The 23,001-nt window shown below is 44.5% G+C and overlaps 3 protein-coding genes across 9 annotated transcripts in view; 2 read left to right on the forward strand and 1 right to left on the reverse strand.

Moving 5' to 3' along the window:
* LOC138633084 (STE20-like serine/threonine-protein kinase) overlaps positions 1-23,001 on the reverse strand; it is a 208,649-nt gene that overhangs the window by 19,474 nt on the left and 166,174 nt on the right. Inside the window, exon 2 of one of the 2 annotated variants that reach the window (XM_069719106.1) lies at positions 508-1,051. In XM_069719106.1, the coding sequence (XP_069575207.1) occupies positions 508-657 (150 nt within the window). In that variant the 5' untranslated portion in view covers positions 658-1,051. Of the gene's footprint in view, positions 1-507; positions 1,060-23,001 lie in introns of those variants that run through there. The other variant, XM_069719105.1, reaches the window with a different exon arrangement.
* Positions 3,071-7,613, forward strand: stn1 (STN1 subunit of CST complex). Its single transcript, XM_069719087.1, has 8 exons — positions 3,071-3,083; positions 3,228-3,308; positions 3,435-3,611; positions 3,779-3,890; positions 5,145-5,295; positions 6,406-6,528; positions 6,654-6,726; positions 7,456-7,613. The coding sequence occupies exons 1-8, from the start codon at positions 3,071-3,073 to the stop codon at positions 7,611-7,613; spliced, it is 888 nt and encodes a 295-aa protein (XP_069575188.1).
* The window catches only part of sh3pxd2aa (SH3 and PX domains 2Aa), a 101,568-nt gene continuing 88,723 nt past the window's right edge, over positions 10,157-23,001 (forward strand). For all 6 annotated transcript variants that reach the window (XM_069719098.1, XM_069719099.1, XM_069719102.1 and 3 more), the window contains exon 1: positions 10,157-10,290. In XM_069719098.1, the coding sequence (XP_069575199.1) occupies positions 10,195-10,290 (96 nt within the window). In that variant the 5' untranslated portion in view covers positions 10,157-10,194. The remainder of the gene's footprint in view (positions 10,291-23,001) is intronic.

The following is a 23,001-nucleotide window of genomic DNA, read 5'->3' on the forward strand; positions in this document are numbered from 1 at the left end:
CTCGGGTATGCATCCGGGTCAAACTGAACAATGGCACAGTTAAAAATGATAACAAAAGGGGGGGGGGAAGGGGGCACTGGGTCAGCTTTCTGAAAATGTACGTGTTGGGATATGAACATCAACACACCAGCACCGTAAAGGCCCATTTACGCCCGCTGATCCACATGTGGGGCCACATGATCAGGAAAGATGTGGTAAATCATCAGTCAAGAGTCTGTCTCCAGCAATTAGTCTGTGACATGCACACAATATTCAGCTCAGAGATAAGAGTGTGGGGGAGAGGGGGGGGGGGCAAGCATGTCGGTTAACAGTGGAGAAGGAGGCCAGCAGTCATATTTGACACCACCTCTGTCAGAGGCTTTGGTGTTGGGGTCAGGAGGAGGTGGGGGTGGGTCAAAGCAATACAACACTGAAGTGACACTGGAGGACACAAAGGACATGCAATTTAGGCTCGTTTCATCAAAAACACGTGTGTGTGTGCGTGTGCGTGAAGGAGACGATATCTACCTTGAACACTTTTCCAAAAGCTCCATCCCCCAGTTCACCGATGATGTCCCAGACCTCCTCCGGATTTTCATCTCTGCGGACGTGTTCGTACTGCTTCTTCTTCTTCTCCGCTCCCAATTTGAATATTTTACGGAAATTAAAAAACGACATGGTGGGATCCTTTTGACTATAAAAGTTCGTAAAGGAATTGAAAACTTTTTTTGGACAGCACTATCGGTTTAGCGCAAGTCTTCGGAGCGACGTACGCGTCCTCCCCCCCCTCCCCCCCCCGTTAGTTTGTAAATATCAACACGAGAGTTTCAGGATCAAAACCTAGCTTAGCCTTTGACACCGCTACGGTCGGTCCACCGAGCAGCTCCGTCGGACACCATGGCTCTTTGTTAAGCCCTAAAAAAAAAAAAAAAAAAAGACTAAACGTTAACGTAGCATCTGAAAAAAAAAAAACCGCCCAAAGAAGACTTTATATATTAAAAGCCAAGTCGTAACTGTTACGGGAAGCTCGTTGTTGGTTCCAACTCCTGGCGACTCACCTCAGTGGGGGCTCCTTCTCCAAACCCCCCCCCCCAAAAAAAGACACAAAAAAAACACGTCCTTCCAGATAAACCTGGTTGTTTCCGACAGAATAGTTCATTAGTTTCCTTCAGGGTGAAACCTTTCGCTGCCGGTCCGTACATTTACCCTCGGTAAAACGGTAAAAAAAAACAACCACACAACAAAACAGCCCCCCCCCAGACATCTTTCCTCGGTGTGGGACGGGTTTAGTAATCTAGCGGATTTAGTGTCTGCGCGCGTTCACGCGGCGGTGCGCGCGACTCCGGTTTCTTTTCTCCTCGTGCTCCTCTCGCGAGTGACGGTTGGCGGGTAATCCCAGGTCTTCTGCCGCCCTCGTCTGTGCGGGAGACCAAACGCGACGGATGTTTATTTAACCCGCAGCGCAAGTCAACAACAACAACAACAACAACACTAGTTCTCGGTGGGATGCGTTGCTCGTCGGTTGTTAAGTGTTATCGCGGCCACTCGCGGTTCCGTAAACGCCGCATTTTGGGGGCTCTTTGTGTCTCTGAAACTACAAGTCCCATAAGGCTTTGCGACAACACGGACGCGCCGAACAGACGGGAACAATACCTTTATTAAACGTAAATATAGAAATATTTTAATGCTGTTGTGCCACCATAACCTTTCAAACACGTTTTAAATACATATATATCAAGTATTTTTTTAAAATTAATTTTTATTTTATTTTTTAAAGCACAACAAAGGGATCACGTGACCAATACTTTTCTTCTTTTTTTTTTTACGCCTCCCCGGCTAGCTCATTTTCTTGCAACTCGAGACTTCTCGTCCGGCGGATGGGGGTGTAAATAGACGCGGTTTGCTTTCATGATGTAACGCAGGCAGCTAAAATGGATCCAGAGGAGGAGCCCCCGTCGCTGCTGTGGGGACTGGACCCGGTTTTCTGTGCCTTTGCCCGGCTGTATGTCAGAGACATCCTTCAGATGAGCGAGTCCGCGCAGGTGCCAGGTAGCAGCAGCAGCACCTCGAGCCACACGAGTTGTTTCACGAGTGCCGTGACACTCGTGAGTATTTGTCCACCTGCTCACGGAACTGGTCTGTCACGATATCCCTGACATTTAAACGAGTGATATTCAAACTAACTTTGACGTCAGAGCTCATTTAGCTTAACAGTTTTGCACTAGGATTTCTGTTGCAAGATCCTCGTGGTCCTGTTTTCAATCCATTCAGTTTGAAATTACGCATCATTCAATTTGATATTTAATTTTCACCACAGAAAACAGCAGCTTAAGACACTGTGTTATTATTGGTAACCCCCCCCCCCCCCCCCCCCCCCCAAAAAAAAAAAAACAGCACAAATATAATGGCCTACTTTGTATTATGTGTCTGTAATATTGACAATAGTTTTTAACATACAGTGCAGAAATGTGATTGCATTCAGGTCAGACATGTTGGTGTCGTGTCTCATCCTGACTGCATGAGCTCTAATATGTTGTTTTTATCTCCAAAGGTATCTTCTTCTACAACCTTCATCCGATCTTCAAAGTTGATGTCCTTGGAACGGTGGTTTACAGGAGAGAGAGAGAGGACTTCTTCTGTTACGGAGGTACGTGGAAATTGATCAATTCAGTATGTTTATTGATTGTCTCCGCACACACGTTCTGTTTCACGCCGGTATCATTTTTCCACGTTTCCAGCTTTGTATTATCAAATTTACTCGTATTATCAGTATTTGTTGACACCCAGAAGCCGACGCCTGCATTCTCCCGCAAGCGAACAAGCCTTGTTTTCGGTGCCGCACAATTAATTGTATTAAAAATCCCGATCTTGATTTCGTAGCTCCAGTGCAATTACATTTTTTAAATGACGACAATTCGGCCGCATTTTCAAGAGCGCTCCTACTTCCTCCCTTTAACAAACAGCTTTGGTTTGTTTCCACCACGTGACGCCCAGCAGCAGAAAAAAAAAAAAACCCAGTTAGAGACGCGGACGAAAAGAAAACCACTTTTTATGTTTAGTGTTTGAAACATGGAGCTGAAATAAAAAGTTGATGTTCCAGTTCTGTATCAGACTCTGTCATATTGTCTTTTGTTTCCCTCTGATGTTTCATTCCCGTTTCCTTCAAAATGAGTGCAATCCCACTTTTATTATTTAAAAAAGGAGAATTGTTCAGCTGTAATGGCTGCTCTCGTTCCTTGTGTTGTCAGTGGATGATGGCACCGGTGTTATAAACTGCCTGTGCTGGAAAAGTGAGCAGCTGAAAGAGGAAGGGGAGGATCCCAGTAAATGTGAGTTCATGCGCTTAAGTCCATTTTCTTTTTTTTATATCTTCCTTCACCTGTACCAGTAGTCCCCTGGGAGACACTTGACACGACACAGACATCACCGCTAACTGTTGTTTCATTATCGTCCAGCGGGGGGAAAGCACAGCGACGCAGCTCAGGGAGGCTTCGACCCCGTCGCCGAGCTGACGAAGCTAAAGCGAGCGCAGCGGGAACGCCGCTGCGTGGAGATCGGAGAGCTGCTGCGAGTCCGAGGGCCGGTGAAGACATCGAGGTATCGAGAGAGAGAAATCACGGCCTCTGCTTTCTGTGAGTGGAGAGCATCCAGCCGCTACATCTTTTTTTTAAAAAATTTTTTATGTTGGACACCAGATGTCCATAAAAACCAAATAAGAGCTTTATACACCGCCTCCATCCTCATGCCATCCATCAGCTGTGTGTGTGGGTGTGTGTGTGGGTGTCTTGCGTGTTCCCAGATAAAGTGGACGACCCGGTGATGGCGGTCCAGATCTCCTGGATGATGGAGGTGCCTCAGCTCTACAGGGAGTGCTACGACAAACCGTTCCAGCTGCAGCCCGACGCAGCCGGGTATAAACATCCATTCCTGTAACATAGATTATAAACAAGAGTGGAAACTGCAAGAAAATGCTTTGCTATCCTTGAAATTTAAATGGGAGCAAGGAAATAAGGTTTTGTTCTTCTGCAGTTTCCTGCCTATCGCACAAATTCAGTGAAATCTAGTGGCAAAGAAAGAGAGGCTTATAAAAGTACAAATCTTAAGGAGGTTCAGTAACTTTAAAAACTGAAAACTTTGAATATTTTATTACATACAGTGGGAATTGAAGATGCTGCTCCTTTTAAATTTCTCATCCTCGTATCTGTTTGTCCACTTTTTGCTGTGATGACGGCAGCGCTCGACTCCAGCAGACCTGATAACGCGTGTTCTCCCAGCATGTCGTGACCACGTTCCGAAGAGTGTTTGTCCTCGTTTCCCTTCCTGAGAAGTTGTTTCGAGACGCTCCTCTGTCCCCTGAAACCAGACAGCCTTTATTTCACACGACTTTTGGTTTAATGGAGTCTTGTGTTCTTTATTTAGCAAATTGTGTATCTCCTTTTTTTTTTTTTTTTTTTTTTTTTTTGTGGTATTTCTCTAAACAAAGCTATTGGTCTCCTGATGGTTTGATCACTTTAGGTGCTTTGGATCCAACTAATCTCCATTTCCACGGAGTCTCTTAGACCTCCATTCACTGCCCTTCAGTCCATCCACGATTTTTAGCTGAGGAAAACCTCTCTTTACTCACAATAACAATCTGACTTCTTTCACTCACTTTCTGACGCCATTTTTTTCCCCCCACCATCACAATGCTGCTTAGTCAGCAATGTTCTGATGATCAACGGCTGCAGGTTGATTTAGTTTAACGAACCTCTGTTTGAGTCGATCGATTACACCCGAGCGTCCTCTGAACGCTGCTTCAGTGGAAGGAAACGACTCAAAGACATCCGATTTTAAATGTGATCAAAGCCGCTGATCTTACTCAGTTTGATTGATCACCTGGAAATTAAAGCCGAGTCGGAAATATTTCTTCTTCCTGCTACATGTCAGATCTTCCTGTGTTTTGAAATGTTTATAAATTCCCTGGTTGTCTGACAGAAGTCTTGTTGTTGAAAGGAGTTTCCTGCTTTGACTGTGGAGTTTTTTTTTCTTCTTTTTTTCTCAGGACTGAAAACCATCCAAACAACCCGCTGTGTCATCTGATCCAATGTTTACTACAAACACGTTTTAATTGTTATTTTAGCGCGACTCGTACTAAAGCCTTCAATCTTTTTGTTTCCGTCTGTCAGCGACTCGTCCGTCAGTTCCCTCAGCAGGGCGATAAACACCATCAAGGACTTCCTGCAGCAGAAGTCGGTGTCCAGGTTCAGACCCTACGACGTCCAGGACCTCCTGGAGCCTCTGATCTCCAGACCGCCTCAGACTGCATCTGCAGACCAGGTGAGAATATGGAGGGCATTTCTGTTTGAAGAGCTGCAGAGGAGAGAGAGAGAGAGAGAGAGAGAGAGGAATGGGCTGTGGGGGATGAAACGGGAATCAAACGTCAGACTTTATTTGAAGTGTTCCTCTGCGAAAGATGAATGAAATAAGACCCGAATTAGATTTTTTTTTTTTTTTTTTTTGTGGGTGCAACAAAGCAAAGTATATATTTTTTAATTCTGGTGCAGGAATTGGTTATACAGTGAACCCTCGCTATAACGCGGTTCACCTTTCACGGTCTCGCTGCTTCACGGATTTGCATCGTGCATTGTGTTCTGCATTCTGATTGGCTGAACAGTCTCTCCGCTTCTTCTCTACCTGTTTGTCAATAACGTTGCGGTTTAATATGTACACGTACGTAAAACAGCTTGCCAAATTAAAAATAATCGATGGTGGCATGTCGGTTTATAAGAATCTTTTTGCCCAGAAGAAAAAAGAGCGACAACAACTACCGATAACTATGTTCTTCTCTTGAAAAACCACACCTGCACCGCCGGCTTTAGAAGAAAGAACCGCTGCAGAGCGGAGTCAGGATGCAGCGGCTCAGTCAGAAGAGCAGTGAAATACACGAGTCACTATTTGTCCTACTGTACTTTGTATTTGTTTTCATAATCATTTTTCATTTCCTCCCGTTCTAATCCAATGACTCGGGTCGCAGTGGGGCGGTGCCGATCTCAGCAATTTGAAGCCTTCAGTTCGTATTGATGATTCAAATTATTATTTTACAGTACAGTAGTTATTTGTAAAAAAAAAACATTTATACAGTACTTTTATTTGTTAAACAAATGCTTGGGCTTGTAAAAAGGTTTTGTTCTTTGGTTTCAATGTATTATGGAGTATTTCATTGTATAATAATTGTAAAAAAAAAAAAGGTTACTACTTCACGGATTTCACCTATCACGGTCTCTATTTGGAACGTAACCCCCGCGATAAACGAGGGTTCACTGTATATATAAACATGTGGATAGTTTTAAATCTGCTGGAGAGAGAAAATGTTTTATATATCTGAAACGGTTGAACGTCAGATTTACATTCATTTCACTGTTTTTGTGTTCCTGCGCTGCTGCTCAGGAACCGGTTGCGGGTCCGTCTGTGTGCGGGCAGCTCCGCCAGCTCCTGAAGGAGGCGCTGCAATGTCTGGTGGATGAGGGGATCGTGTACCGTAAGGTCAAATCCCAGGACGAAGTCTATCTGGTAAGAAAACGGCAGAGAAAAACTCTTGGGGGGGAGGAAAAAAAAAATCGTTCCACTTCGGTTGTCGTCGTCGTCGTCGCAGTATTTCCTCAGAGCTCCGTCCTGATGCTGCTCTTCTTCACCAGGTGACCGCGCAGGACAAAGACCTGCTCATGGCCGTCAAAGACGTGATCCGGGAGGACTCGAAAAGAGAGAAGTGTACGTGCGCTTTATTCTTTAATCTAAATCGGTGTTTCCCAAACTGTGGTTCGTGTACCACCGGTGGTACGCAGGAGCTTTACCAGATGGTCCAAGTCCCAAAAAACATGTTTAATTTCATTTTATGGCAGACAGTAGTTACTATGGAAACGCATGACATTACAGTTAAGTAAAAAAAAAAAAAAAAAATATATATATTTTAGAAATAAAATGCTTCTGTGCCCATAAATAATGATAATATTTGTTTTATTTATATAGCACTTTTCTGAACCTCTGTTACAAAGTTTGTCACATTAAAAACAACCGAAAAATAAAAACCACCTATAAAATTCAACAAGCTCGAAAATCCAGCAACACGGTGATCGTATAAAGTAAAGCAATGACTGTTGAAGATAAATAATAACACATAAACACAAATATAAAAGAGGATTATTAATATCCGGAAAGACTCTTTGATAAACATACTTTTCAAGAAGAGATTTAAAAGATGCCGCTGACCTGATTTCCTCAAGCAGCTCATTCGTTAAGTCGGCGAATGTTCTGTCACCTTTGGTTGTCGGCTGTGACTCGGGAACAGATGAAAGTTCTTTGTCTCAGGATCTCGAGTGTGTGTGCGTACACTTGTGTTTGTGTGTTTTACGTCACACCTGCGCGCTCACGGCCGTCTCTTCTTCCTCCTCCTCCTCCTCCTCCTCCTCCTCCTCCTCCTCCTCTTCCTGTGCCTTGCAGATGCGGAGAAAGGCTGCCACATCCTGCACATCCTGTCCGCCGTCCGGCAGCGCTTCAGCCTCAATGTTAGCAGAGAGGCTCTGGAGCTCGTCCTCAAGTCACTTGAGTGCAACAGTGACATCATCAGCACCAGCGACAGCCACTACACTGCGTTTTAGCACAACATCACAGCTGGGGATGAGGAAATGGGTGTTTCAGAGCCTCCCGTCTGCACGCCGTGGCTCATTATGAATCCACATTTGTTTTTTTTTTTTTGTTTTTTTAACAATCCTGTATGTCAGTGTATTAAATATTATGTTTAATATAGATTCATGTCTTTGGAAATGGACGTCAGGGGCAGCCTTCAAGACCGCCGTGCATGCCGGCTGTTGTAAATACAGTCTCTGGTAAGTTTCTAGTATTTAAAACAAAAAAAAGAAAAAAAAAAGCACAGAGCGCTGACGAGGCTCACGCGTGGCTGGATCAGCCCGGGTCCCCGTTAAGGCTCATTTCTCGGATTCTGTCTGCAGTGTGTGCAGATTTTTCTTCCAAGAATCCTTTTTGTTTTTTTCCCTGTTGAAAAATTCAACAGGGAAAAAGGTGGCAAGAAGTGGCGACATGCAGAGAACGTACCTCCCGCCTCGTCACAGCATGCGTCCATTACCACCTCATGAACCTGATAGGAAAACTACATGAGTATACATGGAAGAAAAAAATGGATACATCCCACCCACCGATAGCATAAACTTGACTGCGCCACAGGCCTGTCAATTACACGCACGCCCCCCAAAAATAAAGTATTTTGAGGCCAAATACATAATTATTGGTAGGATTATTTTCAGATGGACCGCCAGAACACTAATATAAAGGAGTAACTTTCGTGAATGACACCAAAATAAGTTTGTATTTTATGAGAGAAGTTGAATGAGAGTCTATAGAGCTGGAGGCTTTTTTGGAAACAACACCTAGTGGCAACTGGTGGTATTGCAGCTATAGGCTCTTCCACTTTGGCCTAATTTTTCAGACCCCCGAAGCTACGTCCACTTTTATATAAAGTCAATGGCCGATACCAGTTGTGGAAAAGGAGCTTTAGTGGTTAGTATAGGCAAAAATTATGGGTCATGCATTTCCCAGAATTCCACTCAGTAGCATTGTTCATGAGATTTCCCCTGCTTGGCAAATGCCATGTTTGGCAGATCAGGTTTTCAGACCTTATCTTCTTGGTCCTCAAGATATCATTGCTGCCGATTAACAGGGGGGAAACAAGAAAAAAAAAAAAAAAAAAGCACAGTTGTGGACTTCCTGTGTAAAATTGGTGAAGTGTCCCAGATGCATTGTAGAGCTTTTTTTTTCCCCCCCATTGTGTTTTATATTAATTAAATGTACATGAATGAATCGCCACACTGTGAACCCTGGTAGCTTTGAGGCCCCTGAGGGTCTTGGTGATCCAGCCTCACATATGCACTTAAATTACCACAAAGGAGTTGACACACCGTAAACCTGAAGCTTTCAGGACACCCCCCTTCCCCCCTTTCCCCAGTAGGGACAGCAAAGGCCTAAAAATAACATTTGTTTTATTTTTCTGAACATTTAAAGGGCCTTCTGCATCTGCCTGAGGCAACGAAACAAAGTGGCCCTGTATGCGTTGCCGCGTGCGCAGGGGGGCAGTGTTTGGTCGTTAATTGGCCCTTTCATGTAGAGCAGGCGGCCGCTGATTGGCCGCCTGCGAAACATCTGTATCCATAGTTCCAGTCGCTCGTGTCTCCGGCCAGAAAGCTGCTCTTAGGACTTGGGGGGGGGGGGAAGAGTTAAATAAAAAAGCGCCGTTATCAGAGAGCCCAGAGCAGGATGAAGATCGTTTAACTGATGAAATGCTTGTTTGTGTTCCGTCGAGACGCGCGCCGCTGCACGTCGTTGCCAGATGTTCGTCCACCAAAAATGATTCCCTATATTTCTCCAAAGGAAAAGTTCTGGGGGGAAGGGGGGGGGGGGCCCAGAGAAAGATGAATGACTGAGGGGAGGTTGATTATGTGCCAGGGCTTGTGTGGTTGTTGTGGATGAAGGCCCGGTCGAGTCGGTTTTTTGTTTCCGGGGAGCTTTACTCCAAGTCGCCCCGAGGACGCGCGTGAAGCCCATCCCACTCCTTCCCCCCTAAATTCTCTGCGCCTTTGCTGAAACGCAGGGGGGGCTGGCTGCTCGGCGCTGGATTTACCGGCTCCCCGCCGCCACCACCGCCACCACCACCACTCGCCCCCGAAGCTCCAGGTCTGCAGATGCCCCCCTTTTGTAGGCATCGCTGCAGACACAAAGGAACTCGCTTCACTTTTTTATTTCTTCCTATTTTTTTAAGGTGACCGCCTTCCCCAGCGCTCCGTCCGCCCGCCGGCCAGCCCCGCGCGGCTGCGAGGCAAAAACCATCGCTACCCTGCTCGGATATTCTTACCGAGGGCGCCCGCCGAGCACGAGCCCAAATGGACTATTGATAAGTTTCCGATCAAGATCGGTGCTCGTTGCGTCAGCGGACGAAAGAGGGAGGGGGGGTTGGTGGGGGGCGGGCGGGCGGGCGGGGAGGGAGGGAGGGAGGGAGGGGGGGGGGAAGAAGCGCGAGCTGTCGATCTCTTAACGGACCGCCGATTCGTTAAATGACAACGATGAATGTTGTGATTTCTCTCCCTGAGATCTGAGATCGCGTATTCGGAGCCAAACCCCCCCCCCCCCCCCCTCTCCCCCCCTCCAGCAGCCGTCTCGCCTGCCGCGTTTATGCAGAGCCTTTGCAGGGTCAAGATGCAGTTTCGGACTGTGCTGGACGTGAAAGTCGTGGACGTGGAGAAGAGGCGCAATCCGTCTAAACACTACGTGAGTTGTCCTCGTCCTCATCCGTGTCACCTCGTTCCCACCTCGTCCCGTTCTCGTGTGTCAGACGGCGTGTGTCCGTGGCCTGTTTCACAGCCACAGCGTGACACCTAAACGCATCGTTTAGTCCTTCAGGCTGGTTGCAACGAGGGGAGATTACTGCGTAATTATTCGGCTACATACGATGCCGTATTTTTTGGGGGGTATTTTTTTCTGTATTACTAACAAACCCCCTCAGAGTACAGGTGAGCTGTCATACCTGTGTCCTAATTACGTTCACCATTATCGTTATTACCTCCTGACATGTTTAAAGTCACAGCTGGTGCAGATATGCGATCATATAAACTCAATTTGTACACAGATCTGAAGGGAAATATTGTAGTTTTACAGTTAAAAGATTTTTTTTTGAGGAGTTTGCAAAATAAAATGCTTTGCTTTAGAATGAAACCAGCCCGAAGTAAATACCAATAAAGCTCAAAGAAGAGATGAACCGTGTTTTTAATGCAAATAATGACATGTATTCCACTTTGTCACGTTTCAGCCTCTCAAAGGTGACGATGTGCTAAAACTATTGTAGTTATTTTTTCATGTATTTTTGAATATGTGTGAAGTTTGGACTGTTGCTTGGATAAAAAAAACTAAATGTTCTAAAGCAAACAATCATAAAGATCAAGAAGGTAATCAGTATATTAATACAAAATAATCCTCCTGTATACATCGTAGTTCAAAAGAAGCTGCAACCTGACCAGATACAGCAATAAAATCCTTCTTTTACAAGTAATAATAATCTAATGTTATGATTTATAAGGGTTCAATCAGTTATGAGGAACCTTTTAAGTCCATTTAGTTGATATTACTTGGATTTTTTTTTGGGGCATTCAAATGTAAAACACAGACAGACGGACAGACTGACTCTACTTTCAGCCTCGCAGTGTTTGTTTACTGTGGATCGTTTCATTTACAAGAATGCAAATCAGAATATGTTCAAAAATATCACAGACTCAAAAGATAATCTGCGGTCATTCTGTCATCTTCGCTGATCATTTGAAAGACCTCTGTGTTAAATACGATCACCATAAGGTCCATTTAGTAGCTGACCTGGAGCTTTTGATCATATCCCATGGTCTTCATCAGTGGATGAAGTTGTCATTTATTTCTCTGTTTATTTTTCAGCCTTAAGGACTTCTCTTCCCTGATAGGTTAAAAAATAAATAAACTGTCAACTGCTAAAATCTTACGACAAGGTCCATTTAGTGGCTGTCCTGGAGCTTTTGATCATATCTCATGATCTTCATCAGTAGTCATTTAGTTGTATATGCTCCTCCCACCCCCCACCCCCCACCTTATGGACTTCGCTTACGTGTCATCCCCCAAAAGAAACCACACTATCAAGTCAACCGATAATATTCTCACCATAAGGTCCTTTTAGTGGCTGAACTGGAGCTTTTATTCATATCACATGATCTTCATCTGTGGATGAAGTTGTCATTTAATCCTCTATGTGAATTTGTTTTTAGCATTTTTAAGAACTTCCCTTCACTGATAGCTTAAAAAAAACCAACAGCCACAACTGTCAACCGATAATATTCTCACCATGAGGTCCATTTAGTAGCTGATCTGGAGCTTTTGATCATATCCCATGATCTTCCTCAGCAGAGGAACTTTGCCCTGTTGTCCTTTAAGTCTCTGATCGTTGTTTTTGAGCACTTTGAGGACTTCTCTCCCATGTTGTATTAAAAAAATACGACGGTGTCCACTGCTCATAATCTCACCTTGGAGTCCATTTAGTCGAACGGGGTCAAGTGTTATCCTGTAATCTTTTAAGTCTACCACTCTTTGAGTTTTAGACTAATTTTTTTTTAAAAGAATATAGGTCACGTTATTCTGGACCAAACAAACCCTCATGACAGGTTCCGGTGATTATTATCACCCTCCTGAACCTCGGCTCCCGCGGCCTCGCTCATCAATACCACGCTGCGCCCCCCCCCCCCCCCCCCCCCCCCCCCCCCCCCCCCCCCCCCCCCCCCCCCCCCCCCCCCCCCCCCCCCCCCCCCCCCCCCCCCCCCCCCCCCCCCCGGGGGGGGGGGGGGGGGGGGGGGGGGGGGGGGGGGGGGGGGGGGGGGGGGGGGGGGGGGGGGGGGGGGGGGGGGGGGGGGGGGGGGGGGGGGGGGGGGGGGGGGGGGGTTTGTGGGGGGGGGGGCTCCGCACTTCACGTCCCCAGTTCAGATCCTGTTTTGAGCTCATAAACAAGCTGTGATAAATGACCAAACATGAAGAGAACACCGTCTCGCTCATATGCAATTGCATTCCCGCTAAGCCCTAGGACTGCGAGGACGCAATTAGCGCAATTGTTGGAAACGGTACGATATGATGTGGAGGAACTGACTGTGCTCTCACGGCATTAGCCCCGTTATCAGATGTAATGTAATGTGTTTTAAAAGACGTGGAAGAATGTCATACATGTTTAAAGCTTTTGTTTAACGAGGGCTTGAAGATTTATTCGGGGAAGTTTATTCAAGGAGAGACCAGAGTTTATTCAAGGAGGGACCAGAGGACGCATTTTTAGAAATCACAGAAGTTCAGAGTCGGTATGAGAAACTTTTGAGTCCGTTGTGTACTTTGCTGTCATGTGTTGTTTTGTGGGTTCAGACTATTCGACGATATGACGATTGATGGTTTTAGTGTATTTATCACAGTGGATGAAAACCTACGCTATGTCCGGACCAAAAAAAAAAACTAGCATGTCAGAATCGTTCTATCTTCTCTCCCATCTTACAACTTTCACGATGTGTTTGTGACGTAAAGGAGCCCAAGGTGCTCTTTATACTCAATCTCAAACAGAAAAGCCAAAAGGACATAGTGTCCTCTTTGGGTTTTTTTCCCCCATCTTTTTCTTTGTGCTTTTCCAAGTACGGCTCAGCTGGTATCACTCACGCTATTGTTTTTCCACCTTCTCCTTTCCAATAGTCGGTTCCTAGCACTTCCTTCCCAACGATATCACACAGGTCATGTGTGACCGCAAGCGATGATTGGTCGAGGTCCAGTATGTTGTGAGTCATGTGACTCGGCCAAGACGCAGCAAAGCTTTATGATCATAATAATCACCTAGTCTGACAAAGTTATCGTGTTATCTCGTGTGAATCTTCAGCGTCGGTCCCCCTTAAAGTGAAGGGTGTTAAATTTGTATCTAGCAAGTTTGATATCAAGGCCTTATAAATGATGCATCCTGCGTATCGGGGACAAAAAGATTTAGTTGTCAAACGAAAACAAACAACATAAATGCCAATTTGTCCGGGTTTTGACACATTTGTGTAAACAACACAGCAAGAGGCAAAAACAGTCTTTGACGGCATCCTTCTCTTGTTTCTTTTACTGTACGGACGTCGAATGAGCTTCCTGGAAGTCACTCGGGATGCAGCTTTTGCCCAATAAATGCAATGAATAATAACGAGGTGATAAATGTCTGCTTACTCCTGATAATCCGCGAAACATGATTTCCTTTTGGAACTGATTTTCTTCCAAAGAACTAGTCCTCAAGGAAAGTTTTGGGATTGTATTTCATCCAGAAGCAAGAGGGACAGTGTTTATGGAAAAACTAATTACATACAATTTTTCCATTTACTTCCATTCTATTGGAATAGAGGCAGAAATTGTAGAGGCTTGTAGGCTACTTTTAAGATGTAGCCTTTTAAGATGAAGGTGGAGGTGTGCAGTCACTAACTTGTATTAAAAGAGTGACATTTATCTTTTTTTTTTTTTTTTTTTTTACTAATTAAGGGAATAGATAGTCTATGATGAAAAATATGCCTAATAGTAATTTTGAAGCTCACTAATTAACACACGCCATCTTCTGTAATGCACACCCAAACAAAAATGTCAAATTGTGGTTTTCTTAACTTTACTTATTCTCTCCAGTTTTTTATGTTAATTAGAATATAAAAAAAAGTAAGCTAAACTAATCACCTCATGCTCCATACTTAAGGCTCAGACATATAATCGATCTTCTAATCTCGCTGTCAGCAAGAAAGTGAACAAGTGTACTTCCCGAAATGTCAAGCTATTTCTTTAATAACACACACACACACTGATAGTAAGTAATTATTGTTAGCGGGCTAATTTTACAATACACTCACGGGCATTTTAGCGCTTCCAGACAGGGAATTATTGGTATATTAATGAAGATATACGTGTGTAGGCGTCTATATACAATTTTTAGGCAACTCGGGCTCTAGTTCTTCCCCAGAGCCGTTTAGTAGTGTAATACGAGCTTCCCGCATCAGTCCAAATCTATCATTAGGCTTGTTGTAGTAGCCGGGCTACCACATGTACAGTTGAAGATGGAACCGGATATTCTCAGAGCCGAGCCGAGTGCTGTGTTTTTGGGCTCTTCTGTCTCGGCGGGGCCAGTCTGTGGCCCAGTTTCCCTAGCTACCCGCGTCCCAGGAGACGAGGCCCAGTCACTGTGAGAAGAAATAAACGAGGGAGGGAGGGAACAAGAGAGAGAAAATCTGTGGAAAGACACAATCTGTGGCAACCGTTGAATCCCATTTGTAAAGTTTGTGAAACCAGCTGGAAATGCTTAGCCTGTGAGAAGTGGGGGAGGAGGGGGGGGGGGGGTGAGACTGAGCTTTTGTCAAAGGGAAGTCGGACCGCTGAGTCGCAAACATGCATCAAACACACACACACACACACACACACACACACACACACACACACACACACACACACACACACACACACACACACACACACACACACACACACACACACACACACACACACACACACACACACTTCTCTGGGTCTGTGTGTTTGCAGGAGGAGGTGATAAAAGCGAAATCAGGGATTGGGTACAGCCATGTTTACCTTAAGCTTTCGTCTGTCCCCGTTTCCCCCGTCCCCTCTCCGTCCCCCGTCCCCCCCTTCTCTACAAGTCCCAGTCCCATAACAGTTCGTTTTCTAGAGACTCCCGGCGCTGCGCAAAAAGGGCCCAGACTGGAAGACGGTGTTGTTATTTGGCTCCATAAAACATCTCTTCAGAGAGCTGTTCCCCACTCAAATATTTATTGGCCTATCAAACACGGAGTGATATCTCTGTCAAAAGGCTCCCCCCCTTTCTTTTTCTTCCTCCGCTCTCCCCCAAGCTGGGAGGACGCGTGGCTTTTTTTTTTTTTTTTTTTTTTTTTAACGAGGCCGGCTTTTTCGTCCGGCGATCGCTCGGGAGAGTTTGATGACTCGCTGGAAGTCACTCGAGGCCCCTCGGAGCGTACGTGGGTGTGTGTGTGTGTGTGCTAGAAAAGAGGGTGAGTCGGGGGGCTTTGCCGACGTCTGTTTGGTAAAAGTCCTCGCGCCTGACGCTCAGTTCGCGAAGCCCTATCTTTGACGCCGCGTCGCGCGTACCGGCACGACTGGCCGACAAAAGAGGCGGACGCCGTCGTCCTCGCACTTTTGTCACCGAGACCTCGCACGCATGCAGGGGGTTGTTTCCACGTCTGTAGCGCCAGATGTTGTTTGCGATGGCGGAAGGTTTCATTTGACTCTCACGGAAGTCTCACAGCGGCTCCTTTTGTTTCTGATGAAGACGTCGAAGCACATGTCGGGAGTGTTTGACCGTGGCCTCCAGCTTCTCCCGGCGTCCCTCTGAACAGCTCGACTCGGCGATTATGTCATCCGAGGAACGGCGACGGTGGGAGGATGGGGCGTGTGTGTTGGGCATCATGTGTCGCCCAGACGACGGTGGCTCTCGTTTTATTTTCATGGGGAAAACGATCCGAGCGGGCTGTTGCAAACATCCCTGTTCTGTCGCTTCGGTCTGGGCTGACGTGTGTGGGTTTTTTTTTTGTGTGTGCGCGCGAGACAGAGGACGATTGATTGGCAGCGGAGGAAGTCGAGAAGAAAATGGGAAGGAATAAAGGATGCTCGCAGCTCTCTTTAGGAGACTACGAGAAAGTCAGGGAAGTTGGGGGGGGGGGGGAACCCCGTTAGATTCAGTCTGTCCCGATTAGCATGACAAAACGTTCGTTCTCTACCAAAATAGGATGATTTATGAGTAATGTTGGATCTGACAAATCATAAATTTGCTGGAATGTAAAGTAAGAGTTAAATCAGACTAAAAATGTAAAGGGTTAATCCACACTTAGTACTCCCTAATGTACTTGAGTACAGTTTAGTGCAAAGCACAGCGTGTTTGATCAGGAATCAGGAAGTCAGTTTTTTAAGAACGTTGAATGTTGTGTGACTCATGATGCTACACGAGTATGGAATATTATTATTATTATTATTATTATTATTATTATTATTATCAAAATTAGCCAATGGGGAGTTGGGAGGGAATGAAGCAATGTCTCGGGAACAGTACAGATTAAGAATTACAACCAGGTGCCGGTAAAAAAAAAAAAACAGCGGAAATCAGGAAGAACGATATTTGCAAATACTAAACCATTCTTTGTATTTTAACGAATATTCGAAAATCATTTCCCTGGTCCAGATCAATTGTACCTAATCTGGGAGTTCTCATAGTTTTGAAGATTTTAAAGAGAAATCTCAATCGCTGGCAACAATATATAAACTATAACAAACTACATTTTCTCTGTAATAACCCTGGTATTTAGTTTCATTGTTTTAACTGGTTTTCTGTTGATGCAGTTTATCTTTGTGTGTTATTATTCAATAGTTGATCAGTGCAGCTGTAATTTGGGCACAGTTTGGGCCTCTTTGCTGGTCTGTCAGCTGTCGAGCGTTGATTTTAAAAGGCATATATAAAAACACTGATAGCGAGACTTCGACGTGCAGAATTCAATTACCTGGAATCTGTCCTGGGAAAACCTCCCTTTGGGAGCATTGCTTGTAATGGGGGGATTTATGAGTGCGCCAAACCTTGTTTCTGCTTTTCACAATCTGAAATACCTTTAGAATTGTTCTCCTGTTGTTTGAAATGGTATCAAGAAAAGGTTTTAAAGGAGCACAGGATGTACCTGCTGACCGGACACTTCCTGTGCCCACCGCAGTGGCACAGAAGTCTGGTCCTTTACAGAGTGGAAGTGACCACAGTTAATGATCCGGCGTCGGCCTGGTGTGTGGTGGATAAAGGGCACAGCTTTGGCTTCGGACACAAAAACTCAGTTTTTTTTTTTTTTTTTTTTTTCAAAGACCCCCTGCCAAAGCTTGTGAATAAACTCGTCCTACAGTTTATTTCACCCCCGTGACGTTTTTGGCGGCTTGCTGGGGGAACAGCTTAAACGAATTTGTAAAGCTTTCTATTGTCATTTTTTAACCTCTGTGTCCAAACTGAAACAATAAGTTGACTGCATTAGACATTAGAGTATATTTAGCCCAGTTTGTGGCTCTGTGTGGAAAGACAGGACACCCATGTGAAGGGAATTTTTTTCCAACCTGACTTTTTGTAGTCAGATCATTTGTGCTTTCATAGTCTGCGTGTTTTATAGGTTGCTTTAAATATAGTAGTTTAGGCGGGGTTCGCTGCATTTAGTGGCTGGGCCCACAAACTCTGCCCCACCAAAGACTCTTTTGCCTTCTTGTCTTGAAAACTGTGAGAGTGCGTCCCCGGCTTTCCTCCGAAACTGTAAGTTATTTTACTTCTTCTACCTCCTTTATCTCCTATGTGGTCAACGGATAATCTTTAATGCTCGTGTCATCTAGAGGAGCGTTCCTTGAGGAAAAGGGGGGAAATTAAGTGAGTTGTAAACTTGACATGATGATTTATAGCAATTTTCAGACGAACATGATGAAATAATCAGAGGTCCAATTTGTTTCCGTCATAAGAAATCGTGTTTCTGTCTTCGCTTCTGAGGATGAATACAGCTTTTGTTTTCACGTCCCGCTTCCTCAGTGGGAATAGCAGACGTACAAGGTCTTTTTTTGCTATCTGGGACGTGCAAGCCCCCCAAGCCTCTCTTTTTTTTGCGTCGTGTATTTCTGTTCCCCCCTCGTTTGTGTTTTCCCTGTTTATGAGTCATTTTGTAGACTCCTTTGAAAAGAAAGTTGACATGTCACAAATGGAGAATTGACACATGAGTGCTGTTTATAATCATTAGAAATCGTTGTTTTTTTTTCCTTTGGCTTACACAGTGTTTCATTGAGGGAATTGCTTTTTTCCCGTTGCAGCTGTGTGTTAAAACATCTTTTTTTTTTTTTGTCCTTTACGGTCGTCTGCAGAGAGTTCTGTTTGAGCCAGCCAGACGTAGGCGTGGTTATTAACAGCTCAGTGTTAGAAACGCAGAGGTTTGAATGTTTGGCCACCTCGCCCAAAATTTCAACTTTCATTTTAGGTATTGCAGCAATGCCTCATTGGTCTAGACATGCCTGCCAACGCAAGAATGTCCTGCCGCAATCACAAGACTATGTTTGACTTTTTATCTCGATTTCTGTGGTGACGACATTCTTTTTTTTCCCGTGGAGGCTTCTTAATCTTAAAGTCTAAATTAGTCTGAAATTGTGTCTGTTTGCTGCTCCTGTGAAAATGATGGCTCATCTTCTAGCCCCATCTCATGATATGGAATTATTTAATATTGGCAGACAGATGATTTCCTAACTGACATTTTGAGTGAGTCATTTTCATTTCGTTCCTCAAACGCTTGAATGAGGGCAGTTGGGCTGTTCGGAGCGCTCACGACGGGTTGTGCTTGAGCTCTGAGTCAGCTCGTGTCGGGCTTATTTTAGTTGTTGCATGAGTGTGTGCCGTTCCTCGTGAAAAGGTGAAGTTGAAAAAAAATAAAGCAGCTACCATGTAGTATGCGAAATTAAATGATGAAAATCTAATTACAGGCGATATAAAAGATGTTTACAGCAGCTGGATTTATCCGGAGAGTCAGCCGCCCACTTCTAATTTACTGCCTGCATTGAGTGTATAGAGTTTATTTCGGGGATTGGGAGGGCATTAAGTTTAAGCTTGATATTTTGGGCGCTGGGCAGACCATGGATGGTTGTTGGTTGTGTTTTCCACATGCGGTTGCCATCACATACCCATCTGCTCCTGGGGTTTGGAGCTTTTTCGACGAGTCCACATCTTTCAGCCAGGCTCCTGTCTTACACTTCAGCTCAGCACCGATTTATAAATTAAGTGGTCCAGAGGCATGACGGGCGGATGGTATTCTGGCATACTGTTGAGGTCAGAAGAGTTTATGGAACACACACTCAACAGCATGTTACATTTGCAGTAAGTTCCTCAGAAATCCACTAATGTGTGTTGATTTACCGCCGATACTTGTTCATTGCACTGGTGTTTGTGTTTGTGTGTGACTAGAAATTACAGTATGCTAAATGCCAAAGAAACATTTTAACAAGGCGAAGAGTTTGAAGCTTGCGGCTTTGGGGAGGCTTTGCTAAGCACATTGTTGCCTTGGCCTAAATGCTAACACCAGCATGCTAACAGTCTCACAATGACAATAAAACACTGCCGTTTAGCAGCTTGAGTGTTTACCGTGTTAACTATCACAGTATAGCGTATTAGCTCCTATTAATTGATATTGATCATAAAGAACTGCTAAGGCTGGTGGGAATGTTTTTAGTTTTGCAGGTATTTCACAAGTTATTTTTGTCCTAAAAAAAGTTGAGAAGTTGATCAAAGTTTTGGGTTGATAAAGGCACTAAATAGAAAAACGCCAAATTAAATTCATTCAGACATTTCAAACCCACTACACACCAGCAGCTAATCAGTCAGAGCATCACCAAACCATCAATCTCTGTATCAAATTTCGTGCCACTCAGTGCGATAGATGTTTTGTGAGCCTTTAGTGTGTTTTTTTTTTTTTTTTTTGGGCCGTCGCTTATTATATTAACGTCACTTGGCCGCTCTGAACGAATGAGTGCGATTAAGCTAAAATTGAGTTTTTTTTTCTAAAGGTAGTTGCACCGGTGGCAGAGTAAAGGATGGTTTTGGTACATACTGACTGGTTAAAACTGAGTTTCAAAACGAACTCGTACTGCGTGCAGTAGGATGCAATGACTGCGAACGATACCCAGACCAATATATATGCACAATGTATTTGGCTCTGGTACCACTACGCTGCGAATTTCACACCAATCCATTGAATAATTGTAGAAATAATTCAATCAGGACCAAAGTAGGTGGACTGATTCATTTACTGACCCTTCAATCCATAGAACCATGCCAACAGTCTGGCGAAAAAAATTACCCAGTATGCCGTCATTGGACGTTTTTTCCTCAAACCTTTAAATATATTAGTACCTGCATCAAAAATTCAGTATGAGTGGGACTGCATTACACACTCCCATCCGTCCCCTCTGAGGCATGTCTTATCTCCAACTCACCTATCAGTGTGGCCTGGTATGCACAAACAGCGTAGAGATAATTTGGGTATTTGTGCCATTGAAGTCAAGTCTTCACGTGAAGGTTTGAAAAGCTAAGGCCTCGTGTGTCATGGAATACCTCGACCATGCCGTTAACTGACTCTTTCCCTAAAGCTTCGTTAATGAGCAGTAAAAAAAAAAAGAAAGAAAAAAAAAGCTCTTTGCTTATACTCACGTTAAATTACAAAGACACTCAGAAACATCGCCGACTGTAAGCCAGTTTTGTGATTTTTTTTTTTTTTTGTAACTGCAGTACCCCCGGGAGCACATTTTCATAGCAATAAATGCCAGAGCTAATCGCTGTGGTGACACCCCACCGTGTTAAGAACAAGTTTGTCAGTGTAGTGTGACAGTCACAGCTTCTGGATGCCAGTAGCTGTGTTTGCACGGGAGCGAAACATACTGTGATGGCTCCACGCCAGCAGCAGCAGCAGCAGCAACAAGGCTTCCTAACCCGCGGCTTTGTTGTGGCAGCGCTTTTTGTTTCAGGCTTGTTGCCCTTGTTGCGTCAACGACAGGGTCCTCCACCCGGCCTCATTCATCCCGGCTCTGCTCCGGAGGCTCTTGGCAGGTGCGGGGGGGTCGGCCTGACAGAGGGAGATCAGTCAGAAAGATGGAGGCTGCCGGAATAAGGGGCAGGAATGGCTCAGGAGGGAAACATATTGCCTTTTATTTCATCTGAATTTCATACATGAGGCAAAGTCAATTGTTTCTTTGCTCAAGGTGGCGGGATCCTAAGTGGATTTCTATTTGCGGCACAGCTGGGCCACTTAACTGGAATGCCTTGGCTTGGTGACAATATTATTTTATCGCAAATCACTTGATCAAGTTTTTTTTTTTTTTTTTGCTGTACATGCCTTATGTGTACAGTTTTGAAGTGTTTATTGGCTGCAAAATGTAGAGTGAGTTTCTAAAGGCTGTTCTTATCTGGCAACAACAACGTCCAAAATCTCAGTATGGCTACATCTTCCAGCAAATTTCTTCCAAACAGAAGAATCCGGAGAGACTCAAGAAGAAAACCTCATCTACAAACAGGGTTACCAGAATATTTGATACACATGTAGAGTGTGCCATCGGAGAGACTTGAACAGGGGTAAACAATTACTTTGATGAGTAAGTATTCCAAGAAACATTTCTTGATCAACATCAACACCTGAGTTCCACAAGTTTTTGTGGTCGCTGGTACGTGAACATTTGTGATTTCGCCGCGGACCCGAAAGAAGTCGCGAGGAACCAAATCTGATTGGAAGGGGCGGAAAGCTACGTATAATATGAGTGTTACTGTGCATTTTGGAAGGTATTTTTGTCCCCCATCCAACCCATTTCTGTGGTGTGCTAGTAGCCGAACAATGAACCGTGACCTCCGTGGTTTCATTACGACATGCCGAAACCCTTTGGCGAGAATGCCAAAAAGCAGTCTTAAAGTAATTCTTCTTTTCATCTCAATTATCGTTTTCACGCTAAATCAAGCACTTTGAGCTGCCTTGAATTAATCACACATCCATCTTGACGGAGGCAGATCATATGAATTGGTTCTTTCATGGCCGTATTCTGGAAGTGTTGTCCTGCTGATACTGAATTGCCTGATCAGAAGACGCTCACATGGTTTTGTTTCACAAGCCAAATACAAACTTTCCATTTTACTTTTGAAGAGTTGTTGTACTGGACAACGTGAAGATGGATTTTTCTAATATTTCGTCCAAAGCATTTCCACTTGTTCGGGGGACAATAATATTACGGCGCTGTGAGCGTTTGCTGTTTTATCAAATTGCTTTCGATTCTAGAGGTGTGCCCATTAAAGTTCAGGCAGCTTGCAGCCTAATGTTACATAAGAGCTTATCCACTCGAGTAATTTCACATCCAGGTCTTTTTTTTTTTTTTTTTTTGCCTCAACGTCTCTAGATCAGCAGTCGAGAGATCCCACGTGCTCTTAACTTCTCTGATGAAAATTTGCCGGCCTCCGGATCTGTTACCTTGGTTATCTATGTTTCATTAGATTAGAGATGATGGCGGCATCACTTACCCTCTCTTGACGGATAAATGGACTCTATCTCAATCTTATCAGGCCTCTCAGGGCTGCTGCAGAGCTTCAGCCGAGGGTGGAGGCCGGCAGGTCAGTCTGCTGACAAAGGAGGGATGATGTCACCAGCCAGCCTGAGGTGCAGTGATGGATTTATGAGTGTGTGTCAATAGACAGCTCTCCTTGTTGGCAGCTGCTTGTGGGTTTGTTGTGTGTACAATCCTTTAGCTGACGCCTATTGTTGAGACCAGTGCTGATAAAGATTAGTAGACTCATTGATTATTCCCTTGACAGAAAATTATTGACAATTTAATTGATTATTTGTTGTCATTGTATCAAGCATAAATGCCAAACAGTACAAAATA

Source organism: Brachyistius frenatus, unplaced genomic scaffold, assembly GCF_029030835.1.
Source record: "Brachyistius frenatus isolate BFR_SWC_R1_liver_20210118 unplaced genomic scaffold, ASM2903083v1 Contig_206, whole genome shotgun sequence".
Taxonomy (NCBI): Eukaryota; Metazoa; Chordata; class Actinopteri; family Embiotocidae; genus Brachyistius; species Brachyistius frenatus.

Excerpts from the sequence above, each read along its gene's own strand:
- stn1 (XM_069719087.1), top strand. Across the intron at positions 3,309-3,434 it reads AGGGGAGGATCCCAGTAAAT|CGGGGGGAAAGCACAGCGAC; the intron begins GTGAGTTCATGC and ends ATTATCGTCCAG. Across the intron at positions 3,891-5,144 it reads CTGCAGCCCGACGCAGCCGG|CGACTCGTCCGTCAGTTCCC; the intron begins GTATAAACATCC and ends TCCGTCTGTCAG.